This window comes from Enoplosus armatus, chromosome 19 (genome assembly GCF_043641665.1).
Source record: "Enoplosus armatus isolate fEnoArm2 chromosome 19, fEnoArm2.hap1, whole genome shotgun sequence".
Lineage (NCBI taxonomy): Eukaryota > Metazoa > Chordata > Actinopteri > Centrarchiformes > Enoplosidae > Enoplosus > Enoplosus armatus.
The window spans coordinates 18,435,286-18,455,472 of record NC_092198.1 but is presented as its reverse complement, the minus strand read 5'-3'; the positions used below and the strand labels follow the sequence as shown (position 1 = coordinate 18,455,472).

The 20,187-nt window shown below is 41.1% G+C and overlaps 2 protein-coding genes across 2 annotated transcripts in view; one reads left to right on the top strand and one right to left on the bottom strand.

The window, feature by feature from the left end:
- LOC139302705 (dystrobrevin beta-like) overlaps positions 1 to 11,507 on the bottom strand; it is a 28,335-nt gene extending 16,828 nt beyond the window's left edge. Inside the window, exons 1-2 of the mRNA XM_070926411.1 lie at positions 11,264 to 11,507; positions 5,152 to 5,203 (exon numbers count right to left, since the gene is read on the bottom strand). The gene's annotated coding sequence lies outside the window, so the exon portion shown is untranslated. The remainder of the gene's footprint in view (positions 1 to 5,151; positions 5,204 to 11,263) is intronic.
- A 2,124-nt stretch (positions 11,508 to 13,631) lies between these two features.
- LOC139301945 (toll-like receptor 5) lies at positions 13,632 to 16,597 on the top strand. The gene is made up of 2 exons (XM_070925467.1): positions 13,632 to 13,680; positions 14,711 to 16,597. The coding sequence occupies exons 1-2, from the start codon at positions 13,633 to 13,635 to the stop codon at positions 16,595 to 16,597; spliced, it is 1,935 nt and encodes a 644-aa protein (XP_070781568.1). The 5' UTR covers position 13,632.
- Positions 16,598 to 20,187: the final 3,590 nt, after the last annotated feature.

Here is a 20,187-nt window from a genome sequence, read left to right as displayed (position 1 = left end):
AACACAATAATGAGAGCAGCTGATGAAATCGGATCTGTAGGCTGGTACTGAGACCAGGAAGGAAGGAAGGAAGGAAGGAAGGAAGGAAGGAAGGAAGGAAAGAAAGAAAGAAAGAAAGAAAGAAAGAAAGAAAGAAAGCTGTCAACCGCTGCTGTCAGGTGACACAGAAAACACCCGAGGATCAGTCACCATGGTAACAGTTATGCTACACCACAAAACTGAAACACACACACACACAAATATTTGCATTCCTTGTATAAATGTGGTGACAAGCCAACCCCCGACACACACATTTTCCACACTTGCACACACACACATTCCAGAGAGGATTTGAAAGCTTCCCAGGAGACTTCATGCTTCATCCAGACAAAAGAGGGATTCCTCCTTTCTTTCAGTCACTCTCTCTCACACTCACACAGAGACAAACACTCTCTCTCACATTCCCGAACATCTTCATACAGCTGTGTCATTGCTATTTCACACACACACACACACACACACACACACACACACACACACACACACACACACACACACACTCTTTTGAGGCTGTTGACACCAGTTAGACGAGAGCAACTGTCTTTCTTCTGATCCAAACGGCCTCTCTCAACAACTGACAGTGATGGCCACGCCACTTCTTCTAAGTACCCTTGAGTAAGACAGAAGACGTACACTAGATAAAAACTGGTATTTCCAGATACATCAGGAGCTCAGGACAGCAAGTAACGATACATTCAGGTATTTGGATAAAGAGGCAAGTTGTCTCTTGCCTTCAACGGAATCTGTAACTTTTGGGTGGATGTGGCGCGGAGCAGCTCTGAGTGGGCAGTTGCTCATTTGCTTTGTAAAAAATGTAGAAATAGCGAAATCACAACTTACTAAGGCCTGAAGTGACCAAATTGTTTGCTTTGTCCAACCAACAGGACAAATTACAAAGGTATTTAGTTTACGATCACATAAGAACAAGTAAAGAAGAAAATCCTCACGTCTAAGAAGCTGAAAAAGGACTTAAACAATGAATCGATTCACAAAAAAATCTGCAGATCCACTAATTGATTGATCAGCTACTCACTGCAGAGCCCTAAATACTTTCTTAGAAACATCTTTAGCTTCAAAGATCTAATGTTACAGAAACAATAATGACACCAAAGCCTTGGAGTGGCATTGTGGATCAGGATCTGCACAGGAAATGGAGCTGGTCTTGGTCGAGGCTCAGTTCGATGTGGGTGCAATAGTTCAACATAGGAAATACGCTTATTGGCTTTCTAGTGGAGAGTTAGAAGGAAAGATCGATAAACCCTGTAAAACGGCAAATTCTCCTTTTTATGCTTAATTTCTTCGTACGGACTGAACAAACGGGTTGTTCATTTGTGAGCTTCAGGAGGTGCTGGTGGGGGGATTTCGATACAGTCGGACAGAGCCAGGCTAGCTGTTTCCCTGTTTCCAGTTTTTATGCTGAGCTAAGCTAAGCTAACCAGCTGCAGACTGTAGTGAATAAGCTTGTTTCCCAAAACTATTCCTTTAAAAAAGGACAGCCGGCTATATAGGAAGGCAGCTGAACAGGAGGATGCATGTGAGTCAATGAAAAGGCCACTTCACCAAAGAGCTGTTTGGATTGGATGTTACATGAGTCAAAAATGACCTATGACTCTTTCCCAAAGTCTCACCAGTTACCACACTGGACTCCCATGGTGAGTAAATTGTTATTTCCAGCCTGGCCTGGGTGATAACTACACCCTGTCTGTCTGTCTGTCTGTCTGTCTGTCTGTAGCTGACATGGGAGAACATTTGGTCTGTGAGGTTTGCTTCCTATTTTAACTCTGAAAGCTTTAAACCACCTTAGATATAATTACCCTTGCCGCAATTATCCCCAACTATGTCAGAGGGCAAGGAACAGCTTGGCTGCCGTTTTCCCAATCACTGGGTCAAAGTACAAAGGTTGGCCACAGGAAATAGGTCCAACCACTTTTTTATAAAGTGACGTCCAAATCCAGATCCCTGCTTCATAAATGGCTGGTGCACCTGCAGCCAAAATTCACTAAAACTCAAATATAGGCTGAGTGAAATATTGTAGGCGATAACAGGTCAATCATGCTGAAGCAGCTCCTGGCTTACATTAACTTTTTTTTTTTTTTTTTTACCATGAAAGGTTTAAAAGGATAAAAGCCTTGCTACTTATCTTATAGATATAAAATGTTCATAAAATGTGCTTATTACTGGCTGAGAGCCGATGTTTGTTTTTTGTAAGACTTCCAGTTGCATCTTCTCTGATCACCTTCTCTTTGTCTCCTCTTGAGAGGATGATGACAAATAATACAATAAAACCAAAAAGTTGATCATTTTCATCTATTTTTATTTGTTTAATGTTGCAATTTCAATTTGAGAGTTGGAGAATGGGGAGACAAAACTGGAAACAAAGTCCCCGCACACAGAGAAAGACAGAGAAGGGGACGGAAGTGGAGAGGTCTGCATCTGACTGCATGTGTGTTGCTTTTCTGTGTTTGTGTGGGTGGCGATGCACAGTGCTGTTGCACCATGGTGTTTTATTAAGGCTGACATTTGCTGAGCTTCACGGAAACAAACACACAAACAACACATGCTGCTCTGAATACACACACACTCTGAACCAGGGGATACACTCTGAGTCTTACACTAACTTAGGATAGGGTTTAACATTAACATAGTTGAAAGCTGCAATTTCACCACATTCACGGTGCATCTGCATCTGAAGATGGTGTGTGTGTGTGTGTGTGTGTGTGTGTGTGTGTGTGTGTGTGTGTGTGTGTGTGTGTGTATTTGTACAGCTATCTTTGTGAGAATCAATTTGAATTTTAGATCTTGGGAGGAAAGTGAGGACATTTTGGCCAGTCCTCACTCTCGGACAGAGCTTCAATTTGAGGGTTCAGACTTGGTTTTAAGGTTCAGGTTAGATTTAGGTTTAGGTTAGGGTAAGGGAATGCATTATGTCAATGAAGGTCCTCATAAGTACAGAAGAACAAGGTTGTGTGTGTGTGTGTGTGTGCGTGTGTGTGTGTGTCTGTGACATCACAGTGGGGTTCTAGAATCTAAGACTCGTCAAAGCACATAGTTTCCTACATCAGGACTTTATCTCAGACCAGAAACTACTCAACTCTACTGAACTACTGAAGACTAGTACGTGTCCTAGAGAATGGAGAAATCACAAACCAGTGCCATGTGTGAAGAAGATAAACCAGAGACAATCCTAGAGAAGGAAAACTGCTCTGAGGCCACCATGAACCAACCTGAAACCCCCATGGAGTCTGCTGATCCTTCTGCCTCTGGTAATGAGTCTACAACCAAGGCAGAAAGTGAGAACCAGCTCCGGTTGTTTGTTACCCTGCTGACGGTGAGAGTGTTGACCAAGTGTCACGCTCTCCAGAACCGCAGCCAAGAAGAATGGGTCACCCACGTCAAACTCCTAGTTGACAAGACGATGGAGGGACTCACCCTCACTGAAGACTTCTGCCCAGATGTGAAGAGCACCAAGAAAGTCTGCAAGGCAGTGGTGAAAGACCTGCAGAAGAAGTTCTGCGGCAGGCGTGTCCTGGAAACTGTAATATTATTACAGGAACCAGAGGTGGACGCGGCCATCGTCCAGTCTTTGCAGACTCACATCCAGGACCGATCTGCTCGGCTCGCAAGGAAAGCTACCTCCCACAGTTACTGGAAAGACGCGCTCCACGCCGCAGCTTTAACTGTAGCTTTTCTGGGCTCCTTATTATTAATTGCTGTCATCGTATGAAGCAGCACACCAGAAGCTGCAGGTGGAGGAGATCTGCAGCGTTGCAGCAACTAGTGCATTGCCGATTGCTTGGCCCCTGGAAGTGCTGCTGGCAGCGTTCAAGAAAACTACTCAGCCGATCAACTTCACACTCAAGACTGTCCAGACAATCAAAGGACATCTATAAGGCTGCACAATGGCTCAGTGGTTAACACTGTGGCCTCACAGAATCAAGGGGTCACACCGACCCTTCTGCACCAGAAGAAACTGAAGCCCAGGCAGAAACCCATGCCCCTGCGAAGGTTTCAAGCTGCTGTTGGCACCTCTCTCACAAGTGCAAGAAAGGGCAAAATCAAGTGTGGCAGACCACTATCCTCTCCAGAAGCAGGAACCCCCCCCGGCGAAAGGCAAACCTCTAGTGTGCCCCCTGATGTGGGAAAGGATGGCACTGAAACTCAAAGTTTAATGTGTTAAAAATGTTGTGTTTTATATGTTTTTGTACAAAAATGATACAAATTAAAACTCATATATGCAAATTGATATTTCATTTCTTTTTTTTTTATTTGTCAGAAGGTTCAATAAACACAATTTTCTGGCAATTATTTCATGGTTCAGCCTTTACAGGGTTAAAATGTTTAACTGTATTTCTGACGTCTGAGGAACTTATTCTTACATTTGAGCTGTAAGGCAGACAATGTGGATTAACTGACCTCAACACACACACTCAAGCACGTCATAAATGTTTACAGAGGTTCTACACATCCTAATCAGACCCAAATGTAACACAGGATAAATATATGGAGAGATAAATAAATGTGGAAATATCTAAATAAACAAATAAATAGGGAATTAAATAAATAAATGACAGAAATATTATATAGAAATATCATGTGGTTTGACGACAAGCGTGTATGTATTTCTCCATAAGCTGTCTGTTGATCAAAAAACAATTTATACCTATCAAATAATATACATTTGTACATATCATTATTTAATAGATGTTATGCATATTATTGTGCCTCAGTCCAAATGAATCTTGTGACCCGTTGGAGGGGCCTGACTTCTAGGTTGGGAACCAGTGGACTGAACTACCTGACTGTATATGAAGTAAGTAGTTTAATTAGTTAAAACTAGCTCCACCTCAACTCAGTCACAGGGGACATGTTACTGCAGAATGAGATAAATAAATGTGAGTGCTTTTACTTTGATACATTAAGTGCATTTCACTGATAATATTTCTGTACTTTGAAGTATGATTTTGAATGCAGGACCTGTAACAGTATTTAAGTATTTTTACACAGCAGCTGCAGGTTTTTTGTATTTTGTTTTGTGGAAGAGTGTGTGTGTGTGTGTGTGTGTGTGTGTGTGTGTGTGTGTGTGTGTGTGTGCATGCGCGTGTGTGGTCATACCTCTCTGTGTCAGGGGGGTCACACAGGACAGAGGAGGCTCAATAAGGGACGTCTAGCAGAGAGACACAGAGAGAAGAGAAAGGCAATTTGAAAAGTCTTTTCAGTCTGTGGACAATAATGTCAAAGGCTCTTTGGGGACAGCAGAGGACACACACTGATATAGACACACACTAAACACAGCCACACTCGCCCACATCTCTATACACAAATTAGACCTGTGCACATTTGTGGTTGTCATCAAAAGCCAAATTGTCTTTTTATTATGTTTTAAATCTGCTCTGGTCAGTTATGTAAGTTGTAGTCGCCGCTGATATGATGAATGATCCTCCCTGATTGTAGCTTACCTTAAAAACAGCTGAGCATGCTTTAATATTCCCTTTTTATCTGTTATCTGTTTTCTGTATCAGTTACTCATTTCGTGACTTAATGGATTCACAGTGTCTCTTTCAGTTATGGTAGGTTGCTTTGATTTAGCTTTAACTGACTGCATTTTATATCAGCTATCAAAAATATATCAGTCATCAGAAGAAGGCACAAAGCACTCACTCTACTAATGCTACGGTCACCCTTTTAATTAATGTTAATGCCTTTCACATTTGTGGATCATTTAATGTTATTCAAATTCTAAAATCAATCAACACTGTGTACTTCTTGACATAAGCACTCAACATATTCATTAAAAGCTGGAGACATGCTCTGACTTTTGGTAAATAATGGCAATCTATCAGAAAAGACAGCAGCTGCCAAGTGCCAACAAAATCCTCCCCAAACTAAATATAACAAACATCATGATTTCACACCATATTCAACACACTGCAAGAGGCATACAGCTACATCCTGTCAGCATGTGTCACAAAGACAGACAGACAGCTGATTCACACTGTAAATATTTCATTATCTTATAGATCAAATGTCACAGTACCAACAAAGAGAAAAAAAACAGTGACACAGTGCTATAAAAATAAGCCAAAAGCTTGCTATCACTTCATCACCACCGGACATGTTGACATATCACATACAAGAATATGATGTTCCTGTTCACGTCTGGTTACCAACCCTTAAATGCCACGCAGGATCTTAATCACCACGCTGAAAACTGTCAACATGTCCCCATAATTTCAGCTGTATTTTCAATGTATGTCCACCAGTATCACACTTGTTGAGTAATCGTGGTTTGACTGCACGATATAAACATTACAAAATAGGTGGCAACTCATTTTCCTTCCATCGACTCATTGATTAATCAACTAATTGTTCCAGCTCTAGTAAATATTATGATGTTCGGTCGCAACATTTACTTCTCTCTGCTCTTCAGGTTGTGTGTGTGTGTGTGTGTGTGTGTGTGTTTGTGGGTGTGTGGGTGTGTAAGAGGGGTGTCGCATCAGTGCAGACCACCCAACCGATGCACCTGTGCATTAACCACACACACACACACAGACACACACACACACACACACACTCTACAGTATGTCATCAGAACAGTGGTTATGCTTATGTAGGCCCAACACCTGAAAACGGCAATTGGTCCAAAAAAACAAGAACACACCATCTCTGCCACAAACCGTGCTCTCGCTCTCTTAAACACACACACACACACACACACACACACACACACACACACACACACACACACACCTGTTCTCAGTTGCCCTCAGTGTAAAATACGCAAACTACAAGCTTGTTTTTGTAGCCAAAAACCATTCTGTATCAACACACTCGACTCACCGCTGTGTTCTGTGGGTGAATCCACAAACTAAAGTGCTGCAGTACGGAAGACGCAGCAATGACACCACTACAGAAACAGGCGTCAGGCAGACGAGGGGGTACTAAAGAGGGCTAAGAGGGTGTTTACCACCCTCTGCACACCACACACACTCCATGCATGCCACATGACCACATTACCATTTGCAGCTGCTCGCTATTCTCACCGTCTGCCCTGACAGGACCTGACCAGTGTGTGTGTGTGTTATACATGATATATTTACACAGTATGCTGCAACTTTAGACACTGACGTTGCTGAAATACCTATGAGCTCCATTTATCCTCTAAACGACCCTTTACTGTAACATGCGAAACAGATGAGACTCATTGGCCGGACCCACAAATCCCTCCGATAGCTCTGCAGAAACTTTCTAAATTAATTTTTAAGAAGTTAAGGTTTCAGGAAATTGAGAAACTTGGAGGTTTGTGCATTTTGAAGAGTTGACTGCATTACTGGTGGTTTGCCTCGGTCTCAAATGTCCAGAAACATTTTAGGCATAATGGAGACCAAACAAACTGTCAGTAGGTATTAAATAAAAAGATGGAAAACTTTAGCTGAGGTTTCTAGACGACGGACGGGGAATGCAGTTAATCTCTTTACAGAAAAACAGATTTGGTCCAGTCAATGTAATCCAGCCCTGGTATGATATTTGTTTGACTGAATGTGTATGCATTGATTGATATTACTGTGGTTGATGATTGGAGGCCTTAATAACCCAAATTGATCTTAATATGCAGCTGCAAGCATGCATGAATATGTCTTAGTAAGACAGTACTTGTAGTAGTTTTAATGGTACTCTTGGTATCAGTGGTGCTGCATGATGGCAAGGGCTGCAGCTAAATATTATTTTCATAATATGTACATTCATTTTTATTCTATTCTGATTTTAATATTTGTATATATGTTCTGTGTGTAGCCCTGTCGAAAATAACAAAAGATATTAACTATACTTAGAGCCTCTTTTCCACAGAAAACACACCAATAACACCGATTACAAGCAGGTTGAACCGAAAGCAAAAGCCTCTCCCTGCGTCTCCAGTCTCTCAGTCCTGACCTTTGATCCCTGTGCTGCCAAAGAGACAACCCGACTGACCAGGCATGACCCCCGGGGGGTGTCACCAGGCAGGTAAAAAGAGAAGCAACACATCTCTGGTTACACGATGGACAGCGAGCATGCCAAAAGTTATAGCGTGTTCTGAGCTGGAGACATGGTGGGGTCTGTTGTAGAGGTGTTTATAGGTTCAAGAAGTTCCAAAACCCTGATGTACCCAAACACTTTACCTCCCCCAGATAAGCTCTCCAAGACTGTCTTAAGACAGACAAAAGCAGCTCTTGTAATTCATTTCGATGGGAAAAGTAGATTACTAGTATTTCTACTGTTTATCTGGCAATTGCTAAAACAATTGCTGCTGTGATAACTTTAGATGAATTGAATTGATTTGGCATGTGTAAAGCCTTCAAACCCGTGGATCTATTACTCAAACTGGCCTTCTTGGGTTGAATTTCAACGTCTCACCAGTACCTGAAGTAACACGCCCTGACCAATGCAGCCCCTTTGCATTGTTTTACAGCAACACAGTGCCATTTTTGGACTGAACACCCGAAGACAGAAAGAGTGATACACAGCACGAAGATGAAGATATGAAGAAGAGACACAAAGAGAAATCAAGATGTACTAAGAAGCCGTCAGGAAGTAAAGAGTGAGAAACTGAGATGGTGACAGAGACAGGAAGAGAGTACAAGAGAACCACAAAGAAAAAGAGATAGGAAGTGAAAGTTGTGTCTACTGTCCTGAAGAAAACAGAGTAGAAATGTTGACATTGAACTTGCAATGTGACAAATCTGAAAATACTCTACAATATATGCAACCAGCTGGAAGATTTCACAGTGTAAGAGTCACTAAAGCACATATCTATATTTGGTAAAATGTCTGTTGTTATCACGTCATATAAGAGGCCACTACACAGGGATCCCCATATTCAACTCAACAATCTCCTAAATCAGGGTCACAGCCATAGACCTAAAAGATTAGCTTTTATCTATTTCTTTTCCCATGCCTTTGTCCTAAGGCAAATCATTTTAAAACAGTCATATTATTCTTGTGAAGTAGCAGCAATGATCCAAGTATCTGTACTGGATTCCCATAGATTTAGTCACCAAGCTCTGAAGCAGATCAATGAACAGATTGCCTGAAGGGCTAGTAGTATCAGTGACCTTAGAAAACCATTACAGGAATTCATAACAGGCTGTTAAACAAACTTACTATTAATCAATGACTGAGGCTAAGTAGCCTGTCATTACACTGTAATTTACTGCTATTCTGCAAGCCATCTGAGCATTAACTCAGAGGCATCAAACATACCAAACTGTGAGCAAGTGGAGAGCTCTGAGGTCCTGTATTGGAGGGCCATCCAACAGCTCCTACATGCAAAATAAGGAATACTTAAATTTCACTATAATTTAACTCTCAAGAAATTATATAAACTAGAGGCTGGATAGGAATGACTGTTCTAATCATATGTTTCACCCTCACCGCTATTATCTCCCCACCCACAGTGGAGACAGTAACACAATCGACGCCACGGTAAATCAACTAACATCTAAAATCTTTCCATATGGAGACACTGAGATGAAAAGTCATGAAGTAAAGGCTGGTGTGAAGAAACCACAAAGGATTCTCTGCAGGCAGGCCTAAATACTGAGCCTGTTAAAAACTTGTTTGGGGAAAATAGAATACATACAGTAAATGCACGTTTTTATACCTGGTTATCATGAGCAAGGCGGTGGGTGCCAGGAAAAGTGGGGCGGTTAAATCTTGCCTTGCTCTCTCATTTTGCCCAGTTAAAGATGTAAACAAAGCGCCCACTGCTCAATTAAAGTACACAATATGCATCTTTGGGACACAGCCCATCAGTTAATGTGATCTCTCTTCCTCTGTCATCCCTCTATTTTTAGGTTTCCTCCACAGGGAGCAACAGTTTGGAAAAAGCTGCAACCTGACAGGACACACACTTAAAAATACACTAATTGTGTTTTTGGTCTAGCGTTTGGATTTTCACACTACCATATGTTTCTGTCACAGCCTATAATGACACTGTTAATGAACTTGACCATTATTTAATGGGTTGTGTACTGTTTTACTAACAGTTGCTTAAAGAGAAAACACCAATATATAATTGGGATACAGTAAACAGAATATAAGTCATGTGTTAAAAAAAAATATTATGATTAAACATAAAAAAATCCAGTTGTATTAGCCATACTGATGCAGTAAACAAAAAGGTACAGGTACACAGACATGCATATATCTGCACCCCTGGATATTTACAGTTTGCAGGATCAGGAATTCAAATTTCCCTCAGAAATCTTCCAAAAACAGTCTTATGTGGACAGCCCTGTTCTTACACTGTCTTAGTACTTGCTCATTTTTGGGGTGAAAGGGCTGTCATAATCTGCTAGAGCCTCCAAAATGCTTTGGCCATCTCCAATAACACCTTTCGGCAGGATGTGATGTGATAAATGATTTCAGCTGACCCCACAAGTCACATGTAATGATTCATTACAATACTGATTGTTCATTAACGCATATTATCATGTACTAAACCGTTTCATTTCCCCCAGCTGATCAGATGCAATGATTTACTAGCTTTAACACTGGCATCCTCATTATAACATTCTTACTTGTAAACTTACATCTGTTTCCATTCAGCTTGTTGCATTTTAAGTGTTCATATGTGCATGCCACTAAGCCTTCATCAGTGAGACTTAACATATAGTTTGCCGAATTTCACAGTGGACACTAACGATTTCAAAAAGGTATTAACTTCTGCTCCACAAAGCCTGTATGTTTGGCCATAAGCCAGGGAACGTAGATTTGCCAGATTTTTGAATGGAATAACGTTCCTCCCATAGACGAGAATAGCACTACTACGTACAAGTCAAACACCAATAGTAGTTATGATTTGAAAAGTGGGCATGCCATAAGTCTACTACAACACTCACGACACGGAGGGCCATTTTCTTTTTAAGTACAATATTTCGACGGTCTTGAGCGGACACTTTGAGCCCCCACGAATTTCTAAGACTTGAGTCAAATCTTATTTTAGTTCTGCCTACTTCTGGGAAGCTGTGTGACATCTGAGCGGCCATATTGCAGAAAAGTTTAACTCCCTGTTCACCTTGTCCCCCCCCACCCCCGCCGAATGAATGTGTTCTTGAACGCACTCTCTCCCAACTCGGATGAAGTTTCTCATTAAAAGTCAAAGTTACATCAACTGAAGCCTAAACATTTGTCTTTTGAGACCTTCCTAGCTACCTTAGCAGAACTATGTGAGACGGGGTCTACTCACCGGGACTGTTTTCGGCAGGTATTCGTGGCCAAATAACCAACATCAACACTGAAACGTGTGGCACTGACTTTAGCTAGCTGTAACCCGGTTTCTTCTCTCTCCGAAAATATCCACTTCCTCTTTTCACCGTGTTTTGTAGGCTCTTCTTTTGGTTTAATAATATCGTCCCGGTCCCGTTATTTATTTCCTTAATGAACCATGTTTCACACCCTTCGTAGCCGCCGTAGCCGCCGCCGCCGCTGCTGCACCGGTTGCTGCCGAGATGAAGTGTACTATTTTTGAAAGAAAGTCACTCCTCTCCTCGGTCCGTCCTGCCCCCTCGCCGGTGACAGTGAGCGGTGTATGCCGCTGACACAAAACAAACACAACACTCACTCGGCATTTTAATAGTAGTTAGGCTGGTTTTAGAGTAGGTTGCATTTAGGCTACTACATGTACTTTTACAGCATAACTAAGTACAATGTGAGGATACTTAACTTGAGTATTTCCACTTTATGCTTCTACATTTCAGAGGGAGATATTAAAGCCTACGTTTTACTCCACTACATGCGTTTGACAGCTGTATCTATTGTACTCTATTCCTCACTATGAGAAGCTGTAACCTTACTGGCACAACATCAGTCAACCTCTGCCTCTCTTTCTCTCTGTATTGTGTTGAACAAACCCTCATTCTCCAGAGGTTGTGAAATTCACCAGCCCTGTGTGATTAAAGTACACGTGTGCATCCCACACACACACACACACACACACACACACCTGTACTCAGTTACAGGCAGATGGCAATGAAAATCAAACACATCATATTATGTAGCCTACCTACTAATTTAGACATTAATTGGCTAGTTGATTGAAATTGAAAGGTAATTTGCTTAGGATTACATTGAGTGCTCACTATACTAGAAATATTACAGTAGAAGTATTCATATCAGAATCAATTCAATTCAATTTTCAATTCAATTTTATTTATATGGCGCCAAATCACAGCAAAAGTCATCTCATGACACTTTACAAAATAGAGCAGGTCTAGACCGACTCTTTATAATGTTATTACAGAGACCCAACAGTTCCCACCATGAGACAGCACTTTGGCGACAGTGGCGAGGAAAAACTTCCTTTTAAGAGGCAGAAACCTCGAGCAGAACCAGACTCTAGGTGGGCGGTCGTCTGCTTTGATAGTCAGATGACTGCCCACCTAGAATAAATAGTGAGGCAGTATATGAACAGGTGAAGTAGGTCCAGATTTCCAGTCAATATCTTTTACTTAAGTAGAAGTAGCAACACTCTGATACAAGACAATACTCCGTTACAAGTAAAAGTATGAGAACAAAATTATTATTAGCAAAATGCACTTAAAGTATCAAAGGTAAAAGTACTTATTGGGCAGAGTAGCCCCTTTGAGAGTGTTATGTTGTTATATTTATCGACAAATTAGCAGTATTTTAATATCACAGCTGGTTGAGGTGGAGCAAAGTTTTACGACATTATACATTATCATTCACTATAACAATATGTCATACTATATACGTTGATCATGTGTACGCAGATTTTGGTATTGTATGTAAAACCAAAATCTGCAAAGTAACTCCTAACTTTAGTTTTCAGAGGTTGTGGAGTAGAAAGTACGATATTTCCGTCTGAGATGTAGTGGAGTAGAAGTATGTAGTGGCACAAAATGGAACTGCAAGTACCTCAACAGTACAACTACAGTACTCTATTATTCAACATATGAGGAAGTCTTTATATCTGAAAGAGGAAGAATCCTTTAAGGAAATTGTGAAAAAAAATATGCAACTCATTAAAAAAATGTGCAACACATTGAAATAATGTGCAACACATTGAAATAATGTGCTCATTAGTTGCACGAGGGAAACATTATGCAAAAATCAAACTGTTTTCCAACATATCCTGTGACCCAAAGCTGTGTACGTTGAGTACATTGATGTAACTGAATTTCACATGTAACTTCATTACTTTATTTGCATTAAAGTGGTGGAATTACTTGCCTATATAGGACTATATAAGATGCTGTACATCTTACATAAGATGAGATAAGTTTTTATTGAGTTCCAGAGTTGTTGTTGCAGCAGCACAAGACAGAAATAAGAACAGATCAATAGAGAGGGTAAGGTGTAGAAATAAAAACTACACAAGACTTAATAAAGAAACTGTACTTCCCATGCTCATGTAAATCTGTAAGAGAAACGGGAAATCCCATTCAGCGTCATGTTTACGCTGCAGGATCAATGCAATGTGCAGCAGAAGTGACGCAAACCCTCAGAGATAAAAACGCTGAACAGAAATCTCTGCAGAATAGAGCTCTGGATTTTACAGTGCAGAGAGCTGGATTTCTTCTGGAAAACAGCGTGAAGATGTGGACGCTGGGTCTTCAGGTGCTCGTCATCTGTGTTTTCCTACAGGTAGGTAAACATAATAGAAATGTAAATTAAATACTGCAACTCTGTAAGTAGTAATTAGCCTACATTTTTAAGTAAGTAAGTAAGATTTATTTTTCAAAACAGCAGTTCCATAGGCGAGTTCATTTATTTCTATAACACCATCAAGGGGCGGAGAAATACAGTGATTAAGTCTGTTTCTATAAGAAGATATATTTTCCATATTAGGGTTGTATCCAAAAGGACAGAATTACATCAAAAAGGGAAAGAATGATGATCTTTCTTGTATGTATATCAAAAGAGTGAAAGAGTTTCCTAAAAAGACATAACAGGCCAAGTATTAAAGAATGAGCTGTAGGCAGATGCTATTAAGTCTTCCATTAGAAAAGACTTACTTATATTAACAGGAAGATGATATGTTTGAAAACGTGTTGCTTTTGTGAATTATATGGACTTGAAATATAAGAATGAACTGCCTTTTGTGTGGAGCTTGCAGAATGTTTGTGTGAGCTTTAAAGACAGTGTTTATGCAAATCATTTGAGCATTTATTTTCAATTTGACATGTTTCATTAGGGATTATTATGTATGAAAACACGGTTTTGTATCTGTGAAGCAACTTGTTCTTGGTGCGCTATGTCGTTGTTTGTCACTTTTTCAAAATGTGTGTTTTTGTTTGCTTTGTTTTCTGTATCTCTGTGTGTGCATAAGACAAAGAGGTATATTGGTACGTTGTGTATAATAGGTATATTGTTGTAATGTAATGAAATGCATTAGAAAACATTTAAAGACATCATAAGTATATTGAAATATTATTTTAAAAATCGTTTCCAAAAGTCAAATATTGGTGTTTAATATCTCAGAGCGTAAGGAGTACGGTTGTGTGATAATTTAGTTGTGCAGATATTCTTTCTTTTATTTTGAAAGTTTTTTAAATTAGCAAACATTATAAGATGATAACATACAACACAAAAAAAAATGTAAGCATTAAGTGGTAACTGATCATTTACCTACTTTAAAATAAAAAAACATTTACTTACATTTTAAAATTTCCAGGTGCCGGGGTGTTTTCCATCATGCCTCATTATGGGCTCCGTGGCCAACTGTGGCTCCCAGAACCTCAGCTGGGTTCCTCCTCTCCTTCCCCACATCACCCACCTGTACCTGGAGATGAACCACATCGGTGAGATCAACTCCACCTCCCTGTCGGGCCTGGAGGAGCTGCAGGAGCTGGACCTTGGACGACAGTATGTGCCACTTGTGATCAGGGACGACGCCTTCAGCAGACAAAGAGGCCTGAGGAGGCTGGTGCTGGGCTTCAACGTCGGCCTTCGACTGGAGCCGCAGGCTTTTGCGGGACTGTCTGGTTTGCGGAATCTCCACCTGGATTACTGTTTGCTTCAAGAGTCCATACTGAAGGACAACTATCTGGAGCCAATGTCCTCCTTAGAGACTCTTAACCTCTTTGGTAACCAGATAAAGAGAGTCCAGCCTTCAATGTTCTTCGCAAACATGACTCATTTGAAAGATTTGAATCTCAAGCTGAACAAAATTGACCAAATATGCGAGTCTGATCTGGTTGGTTTCCAGGGACGCCACTTCAAGGTTCTGAACCTGGACTCTGTTCACCTTAATGCCATGTTTAGTTTAGGTTTTGACTGGCAGAAATGTGGGAATCCTTTCAGAGGAATGTCCTTTCAGACGCTCGACCTGTCCAACAACGGGTTCAGTGTGGGTAAATCAAAGCAGTTCTTCAGAGCCATAGAGGGAACTAAGATCTCCTATCTCAAGATGTCAGGACTCCTGGGTAAAGGATTTTCATTCAATAATCTCCCTGATCCAGACCGGAGCACGTTTGAAGGCCTGAGGAACAATTCAGTCCACACTCTGGATCTGTCTAAAAACAGGATATTTGCATTGCAAGAGGGGGTTTTTAGTCCACTGAGAGAAGTCGCAATCGTTGACGTTTCCCAAAACAGAGTGAATCAGATTCACAGAAATGCCTTTGAAGGTCTCCAGGGACATTTAAAAATGCTCAACCTGTCACACAACCTGCTCGGGGAAATCTATTCTTACACTTTTGCTTCTCTGACAAACCTGCGAGTGTTAGACTTGTCTTACAATCACGTTGGTGCGCTGGGTTATGGCTCATTTAGTGGACTTCCCAACTTGAAAGCATTATATCTAACAGAAAACTCTTTGCGAGAGCTTGGCTTCCCTGCAGCTCTACCCAGCTTAGATTACCTCCTGTTGAACGACAATAAGTTGCTGCCCTCGTCGGTGAGCAGTCTCACAAGGTTTGCCGGTAATATTCTGTATCTGAGCATTGATGACAACAGATTGACAAACCTGGGGGATGTTTACACTTTTTCGACTCAACTGAAACGTCTCCAGTATCTCTTCTTTGGAGGAAACACAATCAGGTGGTGCACGCTCAGCAGACGAGTTCCAGCGATTGGTTTGAATCATTTCCGAGCTCTGGATCTTCACAGCAGCTCCCTGCAGTCGATGTGGTCTCAGGGGAGATGCCTGAATCTGTTTGACAATCTTGCACATGTGCTTGGTGTCAACTTGAGCTTCAACGCACTGCAGTCTCTTCCTCAGGGCGTTTTCAAGGGTCTCACCTCACTAGTGGAGATGGACCTCTCATCCAATGCCTTGACTTACCTCCAGCCGGATGTTTTACCCAAAAGTCTCAAAATACTCAGCCTCTCCGACAACTTCATAGCCTCCCCTGACCCCGCCGCTTTCCGCTCTCTCATCTTCCTGGACCTGAAAACGAACCGGTTTCACTGCGATCCAAACCTGAAGAGCTTCCTGACTTGGCTGAACAAGACCAACGTGACCTTCCTGAGTCCTGCTGAGGAGCTCAGATGTGAATTCCCCTCTGGTTTCCATAATGTTCCTCTGTTAGATTATTCTGCTCAGGTCACACAGCAGTAAAAGCAACTAAAAGTGAACCGGCATGTACTATATGTCCTATATGTCAGGGTGGCACCTAGTAAAAGGAATTAAACACAGGTGCCATGTATGTTGATTTGAGTTGATCACACGATGTCCTCTGTGTCATTCAATTTTGTAATAAGTGCCAGGTAATGTAATCTCAGGGGGAAAAAACTATAATGCGTTAAATAATCTATCTTTAATCTAGTTAAATAATAAGATATCATTTCTATGCATCAGTAATCACAGCATCACTTTGCTTGTATTTCTATGTGAGCATCAAAAGTTACCTGAAGGACAAAAAGATGAGAAAACAATCAAATCACATCCAAATGATTTTACTGCTTCTGGATTTTTTTTTTTTGAAGTTATGAAGATTCAATAAATTGGAGGTTTTGTTGATATTATGTTCAGGCATCGCTGATTAGCAGTGGTGGAAGGAGTACTTACTAAAGTAAAACTTTTACTTTGGCTGTGGCACAGTGTAGAAATACTGTTACAAGTCATGCATTCAAAGTTTTACTTCAAAAAAAGTACAAAAATATTAACATCAAAATATTCCAAATGTAAATGTGCTAATTATGCGGGATGGCCCAAAAATAATAAATATGATATGATTGGAATATAATCATTGATGATGACTTGTTGTTGATTATAATTTGTATTAATAATCTGAATCTGCAAGCAACCAGTAACTCGAGCTGTCAAATAAATGTGGCGTAAAAAGAAAACGTTTCCCTCTGAAATGTAGCGGAGTAGAAGAATACAGAGGTATAAAACGGAAATACTCAAGTAAAGTACAAATACCTCAAAAGTGTACTCATGCGCCGTACCTACTTTCTACCTCTGCTGGTAAAGGCTTGTGTTAAGGTAAAAGGGTGTGTGTCTGTCACAGTACCAGCAGGTGGAGCTGCAGAATAATCCTAAAAGCTTTTGGCTTTATGACTTCTATTCCGGTGCATGCTGGGAGAATCTCCAGCCCCCCCCCCCCCCCCCCCCACCCCCACCCTGAACACTAAAAGCAGGAATAGAAAATGGATGGATGAATGACTTCTAGTAGATCTGGGCTGGAGAGACACAGTGAGACAGCAGGGTGTGCTGCTGAGGCCTCTGTGGTGCCCTCTGACGCCACCAAAGACCCTGGCACGAAACGTCTAAAATCTCCCATGCTGTAGGTGTTCAACTGGGTTGAGATCTGAAGACTGCGAGGACCCTCGCACATCTCTGAATTTTTATTTTGTAGGTTTATCTATAACGCTCCCTCTCGGACTGTACCAACGCTGCACACCTCTTCAACACACAGTCACGAGCTTTTTGTTGCTCCAGCAGACATGCGTTCATTCATAATTCAGCATGGAAAGGGTGCATTCAATTTACAGTGAAAGTTTGACTCTGTGTGGCCTAAATCAATCTCTTCTGCACCGATTACTCAGAAAGTGGCTTGAGTTCATGTTTAACCTGTACAAATAAGGGGGGGGGGGGGGTGAGGGCAAGCTTAAGTCATTTAACAACACCACATGTAAACAGATTGGTTGGTATGAGGTACAACAGATGATAAATAATGAGCTGATTTGTTCTCATACCCACGACCACAACCGACATAAATCTGTACGACAACTGTGACATGAAAAGGACGTGAAATTTAATGTCAGGGAAGGACTTTTTGTCTTTTTGGTAAATACTTCGCTCCCAGGAGATATACCGTATATATTTCACTGCAGAAAATGAGCAGTATTCCCTTTGAGCTGGTACAGAAGCTGCACAATCCTCCTCTTACAGCAGAGGGCCGCATCAGCCCAGTTAGGCAACCGCAGACCACAGTACGGCTAAAGCCTCATTTCCAAGTACCAGGTGCTTTTCTCGATTTCGTTTTCCACTGCAGATGGTAATGGATGGGAACCTCGACCTAGGTGATACCAACAAAAGTACCAGCTGCCAGGTACTATCCGAACCAAAAACCACAAAAGAACAGTTCCAAGCATCGAGCCATGCTGTACTAGGCAGTGGAAATGAGGCATAATAATAATAATAATAATAATAATAATAACACATAATGCCAATCTTGTTCCCAGCTGTGAAGTTTGGAGCAATTTAGCAGATAGCCTCTGATCATTTAGAGAAAAGCAGTGAACCTGCTGGAAGCTGGATGATCCATGAATTCATAAAAGTGGAACAGAAATAAGAATGACGGATGAAGAGGTCTGATCAGTGCTGAGGGGAGTTAAACAGGGAACGAGGTCAACAGCAACAACAGTGTTCTGTTCAATGTCAGTGAGGTGTTGTTGGCCAGGAACTACACACAATCCTCTTATTTCAATGTCCAAAGGCAGGATCGTTTTTTCTTAATCGTACTGGTAAATATTAACAGAGCTCAATATTTGTTTCGCTGGTTGTTTATCACTTGGAGTGCGGCTGAATTAAAGATGCACCCCTACTGTCCTAAGAAAGACTTTTTTTGTGCATGTATGAAATGTATTGAGTTATACATGAGGTATTCCGCGATCTCATGACATTACTTGCTCTGTAATCCATCACAGATGCTATGGTTTGGAGCTGGTTGGCGTATTTTTTTTGTTGGTTTTCACAGCTTTTACTGATTTCGTGTGTGGCTGTCAGCTGGTCTGCGGTTCTCATGGGAGTTTGGATCATAAATGTTGCAGGAGGGAAAGCTTCTGCTCCAGTGAAGCTGATGGGAATCCTAATAAAATGAAATTAAATAAGAAATGATTGCTCTTGAAGGCGATCCCACATATATTACACACACACACACACACACACACACACACACACAATAACCTGAAACAAATCTTTAGCTATTGATTGGAGGTATTTAAACATGGCTGATGGACCAGCAGGCGCCTGTGACAGTGACTTTATTAGATTTTTTTTTTTTTTTTCGTCAGCCAGACATGAGCTCATGGCATGGTCCACCATGTTACATACATACATACATATAGATACACAAACCCGCCCCCCCATCCCCATCCCAACACCCTCTACTGGCAGGTTACCATGGAAACAGGCTCAGTATTCACCTCCTCCACAGCGGTTCCTCACTTTCTGATTGTCTTTGGATCCCTGCAACCCCTCCCCTTCCATCGGCATCCTCCCTCCTCTCCCCATCCCCCCCAGCCCTCACTCACACACACACACACACACACACACACATTTATACAATATTTTACAGCCCTGACACAGATGGGAAACGTACATGGATGATTTTACTCACTAATATGACAAAATGTTTATACATGATGTTCAGAGGCAACATAGACTGGAAGTAACTGCTTTGTTCCTAAATTATTTAACAGTCTGCCCTAAAATTTAAATCCTAATTCATGGACATTTTCAGGCAGTAGAGATGACTGATGTTGCATCACACACAAATAAACAGCATACTGAGATAAACATTTGAAGGAGCTTGAATATCAATATTTTAATGTCTTTATCTGATGAAAAGCACCCTGAAATGTGGCCTGATAGACCCTCTACTGCTAAAAAAACAAAACAAAAAAACATTTCCAAATAAATGTACATCTTCTTCCATAGATACTCAACATAGATACTGACTCTTTCACTTCATTAACCCT

Bases quoted from the DNA above. Each gene is read 5' to 3' on its own strand.
- LOC139301945 (XM_070925467.1), top strand. From the start codon at position 13,633: ATGTGGACGCTGGGTCTTCAGGTGCTCGTCATCTGTGTTTTCCTACAG. The intron at 13,681-14,710 runs GTAGGTAAACAT...TAAAATTTCCAG, and splicing joins TCATCTGTGTTTTCCTACAG to GTGCCGGGGTGTTTTCCATC.